The following is a 13307-nucleotide window of genomic DNA, read 5'->3' as shown; positions in this document are numbered from 1 at the left end:
TTAGCCTGATCTCAAAGGAATGTGCAAACATTTGATAGTAAGAGCGTTAATAAGATTCAACATTTTTATTGACTGGGTCAAAGAATGGCCTTAAAACTCGGAAAGAAATCATTAGAGTCATTCGAAAAGGTTTGATGGAAAAGCTTACGCAAAAGTTTGCTATCATGGAAGAACACCATTTAAGAGTTTTGGGGAGATTATCAGAGAAAGCAGTCAGAATCGTTTAAAACTCTTGCAATTGTACGACTTGGAAAGAGTATTCTGTGATGAAACATTCTTTGAATATGGATGAACTCTTACTCGGTTTCTTAAGTGAGATTAGCTTCATTATACATTCGACGTCCATTTTTCTTCATTTTTTAATTTTATAATTTTACTCTATTTAAGGTAAATTTTTTCTTTCCGGAATGACTGACTTTTTATGATTAATAACCTAAAAATTCGCTTATAAAAGTTCAACAACAAGACATGACAAGGAAATTACTTTTGATGCCAATATATCCAATTTAAATGTCTTTTTTTTTAAAGGATTTAACCAAATTCTTTTTACTCAAAACTTTAAGACTACAGAAATCAAAAGAGCACAGTTAATTCTTCAAAATCATTTAATTGAAATAATTAACTTCGAATCTTGGTCAATTTAGAAGTCAAAGAGAATTCTTGCAAAAGTACGTGAGGACTAGTTTAAATTAGAATACTTTGATTTCTCGTAATTCATCTTGAAATCAACTTTTTCAAAAACAAAACAAAAATTAAATTGAATCCTACTGCAAGAGAATGAACTGAATTCTGAAAAACCAGATGAACCTACATGTTTCCCATATACATAGATTGCAGTGGTCTTTTTTGTTCTTATATGAAATTTTGTTTTTCTGGTTTTCAAACTTTTCAAAGTTAAATTGAGAAAATGTAGGCAAAAATTTCTTTCAGCCTTGCTACTTTTTATTCCCCTTATTGGTAAAGTTTTTTTTTTCAAACTTTACTTTAAAGTTATAACAATATAAAGGCTTCCCTATGTTTCATTTCATTTTTTTTTTTTAAACAAAATTTCAAACCTCCTCATTTTTTTCTTCTTCTCCTTCATTTTCATAAATAAAAGCCTTTAAATAATATTTATGTAAGGGCCCTATTAAGTGGGTACTATACGTGCCTATATAATTCTTCCTTTTGAATTTTCTTTCATATACGTATATCTATATTTTTTTAAAGCATAAAATCACGTACTTGGCGCCTTTTAACCTCTATTTCCTCCATAGGAGGAGGATTTTTTTCTCATAAAAAAAAAAAAAAAATTGAAGAAAAAGTAGCTAGCTACTATGTGTATGAACCACTCATGGGAAACTAAGTGATGGTGAAACTTTTTTTTTATTTTTTCTCTACATCTAAGCTTTAATGATACCTCTTTCAAACTTTGATATAAAAGAAAAGATGACGACGAAAAAAAAAAAAAAATAACCTCCATTAGATTTTCCTATCATGTCATCAAGGCTCTTTTTAAATTTATACATAAATCAAGTAAGTAACTGTTAAAATGGCACGTGATCGACATTTTTGCTTGATATTCGATATCTAGAAAAAAAAAAGAAAATGATTGATTCTACAAAAACCAAAAACTGAAAGAAAGGGTATATTCTTGATGATAGGGCGTCTTGGCTGGAGGCTCTATCATCATCATTATCATATCGTCGGAAAAAATAGAAGAAAAAAAAAAACTTATATCTCTACTCTCTCACAAAAATCCAAAAAATCATTTCGTCCTTTCTTCTATAATACACACACATGTTATTTCTACATAAAAGAAGGCAGTCAAACACAAGCAGGACATGCGCGAAAAGAAAATCGATATATTAATGTAGGATGAAAAAAGAAAAAAATTATATAAAAAAAAAGATAAAACAACACAAACACACCTTATGCGTGAATATATTCGGCAAGGACATAAAAGAGAAAACTCCGGAGGCGTATATGTAATTAAATTTCCCACACCTCAACAGAAAAAAAAAGAAAAAAATACATAAAAAAATACAACGCAGAGAGCATAGGAATGTCCTGGTCCTTGAATGTAATTTCAATATATTTATATATATGTAATACTATCGGCATGGAACTTGAATCCTACATTCGTGCGTTTCTTGTTGTATACTGCTGTGCATTGAATAGAATATTTTGATAAAGTCAATCGACAGAATAGGCAATTTGAGTGTACAGGGTGTTTCAGATTATATTGTTTTATTACTTTTTATTTCATCATTGGAAAAAAGGTATTATTAATGCTAAAGTTCTTTTCCAAAATCGAATGCCAAATTCTGTGAAATGTAAACTCAATAGAGTCTCAAAATAGATGTGCTGAAAAGTGTTTCCTTTTTAATATAACGATACAAATATGAAATCAGTACTGTAGTAATAGTTCGTTCAGTCAATTTTTCTAATGGTTTAAAAGACTTAAGGGCATTTCCATTGTTACGGGTGTGACATAAGTTATTCTTTCTTTGTTTCTGATTTGATAACTATTCACTTATAACGGTAAATAGTTTTAAAATCACATTTTGTTAACCTGTCTTGTAACGTCATAATCTCTTTAGATTAGGTGTAACGGGTGTGACATTAGAAAATTGTTTCAGCATTGTGTGACATTGTAAGAAAAAATGTAGATTGCAGAAATGATTTGTCCAAGTTTTTATCTTGATTTTTATTTTCAACTAGCTCTTAAATGGTACTTTACTTCACTTCTGATAGAATTGATTTATTTTGTATGTGCCACCAGTACCTGATCTTACATATTTTTGACGCCCTGTTTTGAGCTATTTTTTAAACTTTTCAAGTGGAAAATTATAACACGAAAGTATGTATTAGAGTTTATATAAATGTTTCAGCAAAGATTTAATACTTCAGACTTCAGATTTTTAGCCAAAATTTTCAATTGAATAATCTATTTGATAAGTGTGGTACTTGACGTATAATTTGTTGCATTGTCAATTTTTTTCCCGAGAAAAATTTTGGATTAAATTCTTCTATTAAAAAAATAAATCTGGGGTCGAATTGCGGCATACGTTCGTTAACGTATGGTTGCTATGTGTCTCTATCTTTTTCTACTAATTAAATAGAGACACAAGTAGTAAAAACGTTAATGAATGATCGTAATCGTATGCTGTAATTCGACCCCTGAATGCACTGGTAATTGTCTTCGGGAAAGGCTTTAAAAATTTTGATAAAATATAGACTCCATTTCGGTCATAATATTTTGAAAAATTTGTAAATGGTATTGTCTCGTATACTTTATTAAAAAAGTTGGGCATCAGTCTAGAGTCTAGACTTAGAAACACAATTATTGATCATATACTATTGACTCAAAATACACGTCAAATTGATGATATTACGATTGGCAATCTGTTTCACAACCTCATAAAAATCCAGTAAAAATGTATAGAACTTTAAATTAGTTACAAAAAAATCAGCTTTGAAAGTTGAGAATAAGTTGTTCAGTTCTTCTAGTTGTCGCTAGAGAATTATAAATATTTGATTATGGAATCCGAAAGTATTTTTATTCGATCAATTCTTTGGTCTCATTTACTAATAAAAAGCCTTATATAATTCTAATATGTGTGAATGTGAACTTTGGATCACCCTGCATATTATCAACATGATACTTTCTCCCAATGGATATAAAATATCCATTAATATGCAGACATAACACGCATCACATTGATTGATCCTGAATATGATATTAGGCAATTTCATTTTAGATATAGAGGGAATATTCGTTAAGTCATTAGGAAGTTATTTTTTTTTTCTCTATTTGTAAGTAATTTTGTTCTTTCTCATTTTTGTGACATGAATAATTTATTTTTATTCCCTATTCCAATATATTTGACTAAAAATTTAATTTATATTTTTGATTTGTTTTTCGTTTGTTTTATACAAAAAAAAAAAACATGTATTTTGTACTTACTTTCAACTGTAAACTGAACAGCGACAATTGGTGGTATATATCCGGCGACATTTTTATATGGGAAAAAGTATGAAGGGAAGCCCATTCGTGGGTAATAATCTCTAGCTTTGATGTGTTCAAGATCAGCTGGGTTTTCACCTTCACACGACACCCAAACAACGCTAGTCTGAAAATATAATAAAAGAGAACAAAAATTAAATCTTAAAATTGTATCAATAAGACTCAAGAGAACTGTCGAATCGCACACAAATTTTAAAATGTCCCTTTTTTAATGAAGGGTCAAAATTTAATGGTGACTGAATAAATTGGGCTTAAGTGTGTGAATTTTTATTTACTTTTAAATTAAATACAAATTGAAAAAAAAAAAAACAATAAACTTACTTCAAGTGGTCTCAAACTTTGTTTTTCGGTAATGTGCTGTTTCAGCTCTTCAGGCATATGAGCTGGCAGAGATTTAGAATCGTTGTAAATTTCTGGTACCCAATTGTAGATCTTTAAGAAAAAAATGTATTAATATTTTTCATTAAAAACTGAAATTTTTTAAATAATTTTTATTTTAAAGAAACTTTTTGTAATAAAAATATAAAGTGTCATATTCCTTCTTTGGTTAATTAAGTAATTATAAAAATATTTTTTAATAAAAAAAAAAAGTGTTTTTTTTTTTTTATATGGTTTCGAGTTTCACCTATTTACAAGGCCGATTTGTAGGATCAATTTTTTGTGCTAAATTGTTTTCTTCTAAATTCTTTTTTTTTTGTTTACTTCACTTGAATTTCTTAAAATTCTGACTGTTAAAATTTTTAAATTAAGCTTCCTTTGACATAATATTCGGAAGTAGATAATTTGGTTGGAAAAGAAGATATGAGTTCACAGGGAACTTGAAAAGTTTTTAGTTTTTGTCTGACTTTTATTATTGTTTGCAAATTTAATAAAAATTTATTCATCAAAACCCTATTCACCAAACTCAAGGCCAGTAAAAAAAAAGCTAACTTCCAATATTGGCCTAAACCTAAGAATATCATCTCTTTCATTATTGTACTATTGAAGCTTAGGTATTTTAGGTTCTCTATCTCTAATGTCTATAATTGTTTTTTTTTTTTTTAATTAGTTCTTCTTTTTCTTCCCGAAATAAAATACGAAAAACTGAAGCAAACAAAATAATTCAAAAATTTTCTCTTAACTTCCACGAAACCAATTTAAAAATATTTATAGTTTCAAGCATACAATTTTTAAAATTTTGTCAGAAAAAATTATATGCTTTATAACCTGAAAAATAAAATTCTACGAAACTTATTGAATTGAGTAACTTTGTTCTTTTTATTTTACTACCCTAAAAGTTTCTCTAATAGAAAAAAAAAATAAACAAAAATTCTTAATAGCTTTTCAAATTCAATATTTTCAAACAAACCTTATTTAATTTCAAAAATATGCACGGCCGGGCTTGATGGAAGCCGAATTTGTTTGCTGCAGTACAAGGTGCATATTCTTCAGGATCAGATGAACACACCTTGCCTTGTGGTGGTGGTTTATCGAACGAACAACTGACTTGATTGTGCTTAGGGAGTTCATCGTACTCTAAAAAAAATTGGAATGAAATATAAAATTAAAAATAAATTATTTTTATTTTTGAAATTTGTCGTTTTTTTTTCATTAGTGGATAAGCCTTTATGGCTTTCTATAACTGCCAACCATTAATACCATAAATAAAATATTAAAATAAATCCTTTTATACTGACCCTTTAAAAATTGAGCATTGTAGTCAACCCAGTATTTATAGTTGTCCTCTTTTGATGCCTCATACCAGATCAAAGTACTTTCGACATTCTCCTCTGGGGGCATTGGTCGGAAACCAAGTCCTGAAATAAACAAAAAAAAAAAAAATTAATTCGCTTATTATTTCTAATTTAGGATAAGAAATTTATTTCCACCTAAAAATATTCAATTTATTCAAATTCCACATTCGCCTTGAAATAAATATCTCGGTCGATTGACCATCGTCGTAAAACCTATCAAGAGTTTAATAGTCATTCGTGTTTAACCCAAGTTAAATCTATCAAGTCCAATTAGTTAATTAGTGAAAATTCTCTTATTTAAACAATTTTCTCTTCTTGGGTAGTAAAAGGATAGAATTCAAATCGCAGCATTTATATATTTAAATAGACACAAAAGGGAGGAGGTAGGTATATATTTTATTGAGGCGTGGATATTGGTCGGTTTTCTAAAATGGAACTTGGGGTATATTTGCTTTTATTTATAGCAATTGGTTAGTAAAGTGTAATTAACAGTTAAAATGTATAAAAAGGGGAATCGAGTTTAAAATTTTTCTATTGTTAGATCATTATTTTACAGCTGCCATATTAGAAGAGACAAAAACAAAGTTTTATTGAACGTAATATTTTTTTAAAGCGTATAATTTTAAGGCACTCAAGTTAAGTTAAAATTAAAAGGTTTTTTTTTTTACCGAAAATGTACTTTTTCCCATTTTAAATTATTCTTTGTCTCGGTTCGTTAATATCATGAAGAATGTGCTGACAAGTGTCTTAGACGTTTGAAGAAAACATAGGTCTTAAACAGCAAACTTTTGGTTTAGCTCTTATTTCTGATGAAATTTTGGATGTGAAGTATTGATTTTATTAGGTTTGGAATTTTGACCCCAACCGAATTGACCGAATTATGGCTGTTTGTAAACATATTTGTTTAAGGTGATTTCTTAAAAATAAAATGCACGACTGGGTAGCACGTACTTGCTCTTATTGTAAAAGTAGCTCTTATCTTTAAGGTTTTATGAAAGCAAAAAAAAAAAAAATGGAAAACTACAGCTTGATTTTATTACCTTAAGCATATTTCTGAAAACGTCAGAATATAGGTACAAAACTGTTTTTATAATTAATAAACACGGTTTTTAATGCTTTTGATCAAAAAAACAATGTATGCCATCTGATTTCTTGTATATGAAAAGAAATTTAAAAAACGAGCGGTTTTTTTTTAAATAGTTTTTTGTATATCTATGTGTAAAAATTTTCTAAAATTTTTCAAATAATTTACATAAAAAAACGGAATTTCGAAATATTTCACTCACCCGTTTTCAAAAAATTGATTTTTCAAAAAAAAAAAGTTTGAAATATTTTTTTTTTAATCCACAAAATTGATTTTTGAAAATTTTCTAAAATTTTCTAATATTCCGGTTACTTAAAAGCTTTTGTATAAAAAATTCGTATAAAATTCGTTGAAATCGGGTTAGTCTTGTAAGAGATATTCAGAAACCAAAAAAAGTACCGTTAGTTACGGTTCAAAACATGTTTTTTTTTATTTAAAAAGTTGGGTCTTAGGTATGTGTTATTTGTAAAATTACACAATTGACAAAAAATCACAAAAAAGGTTATTCTCTGAAAAATTAGTGGCATGTAAATTATCTGACCCCACAATTTGCTTTGAAAAAAAAAAAAAAATAATAACAGAAAGAATGAACAAAAAATTAATATTTTCTTTGTCCTTGTGAATCCGGGTGGGCCGGCTAGTCCAAATTAAATTAGGTAGATAATCGTTTTTCTATTAAAAAAAAAAAAAAAAAAAATGTTACGTATACGCCACAGTAACCCGCTGGAACACGCTGCAATGTCAGGTGATTGGAAGAAGAAGATACTAAGATGCAGTTCTGCAAGAGTACCTATGTGGTTGCTGCCATCATATTTACATATATAACTGACCATCAGACCATGCCAAAATACAAAAACCGTTTCGTAGAATATATTAATAAGTAAAAACTTATGTACATAATTATGTATGTCGTTGAATATTTTAGGCATTTGAATAAATTTGAAAAAAAAATATGTATATATCTTTGACAATTGTTGTTTTTTAAAATAACTTACCAGGATTTGATCCTATTAATCCATTATCCAGCATCCATTTGGGCTTATCGTATTCCAATGTTTGGTAAAAAATCGCCAGGAGTCCAGCAAAGAATCCAGCTAACGCTGCATAGAATATAATGTAGAATAATAAAATTTTTGCTGAAATTAGAAAAAAAGAAGAACAAACATTAAATTAGTTGCGAATTTCATTTATATGATTAAAAACTTATAAAAACTAATTCAAAAAGGGAGACAGGAAAGAAATCAGGAAAATAAGTCATCATCATTTGACAAGAGTATAAAGCGTTTATATTCAATGAAATTCTATTTGAAAAAAGGTTTGGTAAAGATGACTAAGTCTAAATCTATAAAAGCAACTTAACAAATTGTATATCAATTTCTGTAAATATGTAAGTTTGCTTTTAAAATACTCGTAAGAAATGTCCAAGCAAAAACAACAATGTTTGAAATTCAAAACCTACATTATACTCGAACAAGAGACTTGATCTCATGTTCGTTGGATAACAAATTTTTCATGTAAACGGCTATAGATGATCCTTCATTAAAATATATATACATATATACGTTATACGTACACAAGTCCTTTGGCGAATGCCATTAATTTTATTTTTCAGTATCGAGAAGGCTATTGATATATTGAATGAACATAATACTTACATATATGTATGTAATGGGAATTAAAGTGAAAATCCTTGATATTTTCTCTGTGATGATGATGATGTCCTTCGAAACACAAGGATATAATATATTATATTAAAACGAAAGACGCAGATTACAGATTATTTTACATCATTATTATGCCCTCGAACTTATATTGTAGGTCCTACATGCATATAATGTGTGGGAATATTTTTTGTATGCGTGTGACCACTATAGTCACCATCAGCATCAGGATATAAGACAAAAAAAAAAGGGTTTTTATTAAAATTTAATGAAAGCTGTTGTGGTCAGTCGACTGGAAGTTAAGATAATGAGATAAATTTGTTTCGTTTCAAATAGCTCAAAAGTTTCATTTTATGTGTTCTTTTATTTGTGATGTAATGATTGTATGAATATTACAATGGTAATGACAAAAAAGAAATTTGAAAGTCAAATTGCTTAATTTGGGAAATATTTTTAACAATTATTAATTGAAATCATTTATTTAAATGAGAAACAATTGAGTTTGCTTTTATAAAATACGCTTAGTTGGAAGAATACTGTTAACTGAATTATAATGCCAAGAAAGGAAAATGTTTTAACCAGTTAACTATTTCTTTAAATAAACACAAAAGCAGCCAAATTTATAAATTAATACTGAAATTACGACGTTTCTTATCCGTGGAGAGTGTTGTCTCACCTGTGACATTAATTTCTCATCTAAGAAAACAATCTTTTTTTGTACTTCTCTTGTTTTTATTAATGCTAAGAATAGTTTGAACAAGAAACCAAAACAAAAAATCTAATCTAATCTAAAATGTGAAATAAGTTAGAAAAGTTTCTGTAAAAATATTACTTTGTTTTTGTCTATTTTTTGTCCCATCCGTGACAGCGAAAGATATCGCATTTTTCCTTAATCAAAAATTTAGATATTGAAATTTTTAAATTCCATGTTAATTTGCAAATGTTTACCTTCAATAAAGGAAATAATAAATATGGGAGCGGGTCATAATTCTGCTTGTCAAAATTCTGTATCACAGAATTCTGTGGGGTCAAAATACTGTAAGACCATAATTCTGTATGTTATTATACTTTAAATTCAAAATTCTGTATGTCAAAATACTGTATGAACAAAATACTGACTTGCAAAATTCTGTTCTGTGAAATTCTGTACGGCAAAATACTGTATTTTCAGTACAGTATTTTCAATACAGTATTTTTCAATAAATTATAATTATTGACAATAAAGTTGTAATTTTATACAAACAATTATTAAAGTAAAAACGTAAATCAATTCTAGGAACACTAACCAAACTTTTCTTAAACATACAAAATACATTAAAAAAAAAATTTCAAAATCAATATAAATTTAATTTTTTTGCAATCCATTTTAGGTATGCAATGTGGTTTAATTCAGATAGTTTTTTGAATAAGTGTAGAGTTTTGTTTTCTCTCTCCTTTTTCCATAGCTCCTAATAAGGTATTTAGATTAAACAGGATTAGAAGCTTGCCTCTTTATTAAGTTGATCTTTTAGAAATTCATAATAAAACCTCTTTTAAATAAATCTGTATTTCAAAGTTTTGTAAAAATGATGTAAAAAATATCATTTGTTAAAAATTGCGCGCGCACTTTCAGAATTTTGTTCATACAGAATTTTGACAGACAATATTTTGGCATACAGTATTTTGAATACAGGATTTTGCAACATACAGCATTTCGACCCCAACCCAATAAATATCCCACCCGTGACGATAGAAATTCCCATTTTTTAATAAACAAATATTTAAAACATTAATAGAGTTGTGTTTTTAAAGGGAGCCGGTCAAAATTCTGACTTCAAAATTCTATTTTCAAAATTCTTCTTTTTTTAACGAAAATTCTGCTTCTTTTTCTATTCTGCCTTTCAAAAGTCAGCTTTTAAAAATTCTGCTTTTCAAAATTCTGCCAGTATATTTTTGGACAAAAAAAAAACAGCTAATTCTGTTCACTTACATCTCATTAATCCATTAATGTAATTCAACTTCACTATTTTCCTAACTGTTTATTGTGTTTATGTCGCAAATAGCTACTTTTGTATAATGGATAGACTGACTTTCTTTCATTTCATCATCTATTAACCGTTGAAGACAATTAGAAACTTAAAACAAAGATACAAAATATTCCGTTCATAATCAGTTTCTCGAACATTCACTTTTATTTGATAACTAATTTATTTTTCGAAATTATTTAACATTAAAAACCTTTTCTTAATATTTTTTTAATTCATTGATTTTTTTAATTTAAAAAATTGATAAAGTGAGTATATGTAATCAAATAAGCAGCAAGGAGATGATTTTACAAAATTCTGCAAAAATTAAAAAAAGCGCGAATTTTGAAAAGCACAATTTTGAAAAATAGAATTTTGAAAGCAGAATTTTGAAAAAAGAATTTTGACCCCGGCAGAGTTTTGACCCGAACCCGTTATTAAATTAGTAGTAAATAGATGACTATTTTATAATCAAAGGATCATGTAGAAGAAAAGAAACCAAAACTATCTGAAATCAATCAAACAAATAAAACTGATTTAAATTCAAAACTACTCATCTCTAATTCCTTTAAATAGAACTCTTGATTATTGAAATGAATAATGGTTATATAGGAGTTAATTTTGAATGTAGAATTCAAAGTGTTCATAAATAAATATTTCTAAAAACCTGAAAATGGACATTGAAATTATCCCTGTTCGATATGTTGGTTGGGGTTTTGGGTTTATATTTATCTACAATATTGTTCAAATATACAAACAACAACTTGTAGTCGAATAACCACAACTTAAAAATGGAAGTATACATTGAAATATATACACGAGTATAATATATCTGAATGGTTTTGAATTTTCGATTAAATTGAGGCTAAAAGAGGATTTTTGAGTGAAGACAAACTTTCCTAATTTGTGGTTTCAAATTTCACGCTTGTTTTCCAGCAAAAGTATCCTATACCCAACAACATTTACAGACATATTTTCTCAAGGATACATACACAAAATATAATTCTGTATATAGAAGTTTTCTGTTCATGAAGAGTAATGTAATTGATACTAAATTAAGGTTTTGCTTGTATAAAACCAGAGAGAGAAAGAGAGAGAGAAAATGTTTTTCCCCCCAAATGAACACACAAAAAATATATATTTATATGAGCAAATGAAATGGTATTTCGGGTTTTCATTTCAAAATACTAACCATAGAGTTTGAAAATGATGTTTTTTTTTTTAATTTCAATTCAAGAAGTAAATAATAATACAATTTCAATTTCGGTGTACACTCGGGCGTATGTGGAATATTTTTTTTTGACAATTTGTAAGGCCCATTTGCTGAAACGAGTCTTAAATATTTATGTGAAACATAAACCCTTAAATTCTACATAGTGGTTTGCACGAACTTAAAATTGTGTCGTAAATTGCTCTAAGTTTGACATAACTTAGGTGGAAGAAATAGTAGAACTTAAGGATTTTATGTTTTACTTAAAGTATTTTATTGACCTAAACAGAATTAACGCGGCTTGAAAAATGTATGCATGTGGTAAAAAACGAAATAAATTATCAATTTAATATAAATTAACTCACATTCATTAGCATTAAGCATTTACCGATGGTAAAATTTACAACACACATTTTGGAAACACTGTTCACTTTTTGTTTTTATATTGGTCATATTAACTTTTGACAAACAAAAATATTTACAAAACAATTTCTGTCAAATAAATACTTTTTTTTATTAAATTAAATACACTTTTATTGCCACTTTCACTATTTTACACTTTTTTCTGCAATTAAAATTGCCAAAACAATAAATTTGTTGAATTATTCCCGGTAAATTGCTCAAAAACAATTCAAATAAACTGACGTTTGTGTCGTTTGACATTTTAATTTGAAGTTCTCAGCGATTTCTCGCATGAAAGTAAATCGTTGCTAGGATAAACATAAATATTTTTTAGAAACTTAGAATAAACTAAGTAAAACCTTAGAGCTATGTTCGACCTATCTAAGATTAGAATTTATGACTAGTATGAGCAAATGGGCCTAAGATTTCCTTTAATTCAGTTAAACTCACCTAATTTTTTTTTTATATAGAACGTGTTTAAGAGTTAAGCTTTGGGATTTATAAAAGAAAAAATAACAAAACCTGCTCAAGGACGAAATATCCAGGAAATTGTGTCGATAAACAACACATTTATGTGTACATAGAGAGATATTTGAAGAGTATATTGATACATACAAGATAACAAGATTGAAAAAACCACTTCAATCGATTAAATAAGTTCAATCAATAAAATTCTTTGAATTTTATATGAGGATAAAGTTTAAGAAGGACCTAGAGGAAGGGGGAGTGATAAGTGGGTGGGGTCAACCGTTAGATAGTTTTTGAAGAAAACTTATTTTGATGTTTGTATATACACTTGGGGTATAAAAAAGAACTGGAATCTGACAAATAGGGTGGATTTAAAAAGATCGAAAACAATGAGTTTATAAGGATATTAGTTCCATGCAAATCGAAAAGAAATAAGCTTTATTTTTTTTTATTTATTTTGCGTTATTTGTTTTCGAAGAAATTAAAAAGGAGACAAATAAGAGAGGACCAGTCTTAAATTTTGTAGAATAAGATTGATAGCCGTTTGAGCTTTTTTTTAAACAAGATCTATTTTATTATTATAAATTGTGTCTTTTGACTATGGCAAAGCAAAAAGGAGTGTTATAAATCTGATCGGTATATGTTCCATCAAAGCTTCTAAACTACTAACTGTGATTTGATTTATAAGGTGTCGTTGGAAACGTCTTCTTTGTCCGCTAGTTATAGGCTTTATAACG

At 27.9% G+C, this 13307-nt stretch overlaps 1 protein-coding gene across 6 annotated transcripts in view; it reads right to left on the bottom strand.

Moving 5' to 3' along the window:
* The window catches only part of LOC129917229 (sodium/potassium-transporting ATPase subunit beta-2), a 57506-nt gene that overhangs the window by 13225 nt on the left and 30974 nt on the right, over positions 1-13307 (bottom strand). For all 6 annotated transcript variants that reach the window (XM_055997646.1, XM_055997645.1, XM_055997647.1 and 3 more), the window contains exons 3-7: positions 7822-7962; positions 5686-5805; positions 5358-5524; positions 4331-4441; positions 3950-4115 (exon numbers count right to left, since the gene is read on the bottom strand). In XM_055997646.1, coding sequence (XP_055853621.1) covers positions 3950-4115; positions 4331-4441; positions 5358-5524; positions 5686-5805; positions 7822-7962 — 705 coding nt within the window. The remainder of the gene's footprint in view (positions 1-3949; positions 4116-4330; positions 4442-5357; positions 5525-5685; positions 5806-7821; positions 7963-13307) is intronic.

The sequence above is a fragment of the Episyrphus balteatus genome, chromosome 3, assembly GCF_945859705.1.
Source record: "Episyrphus balteatus chromosome 3, idEpiBalt1.1, whole genome shotgun sequence".
NCBI lineage: Eukaryota > Metazoa > Arthropoda > Insecta > Diptera > Syrphidae > Episyrphus > Episyrphus balteatus.
Note: the sequence above shows the minus strand (reverse complement) of the source record. Positions and strands in the feature narration are given on the sequence as shown.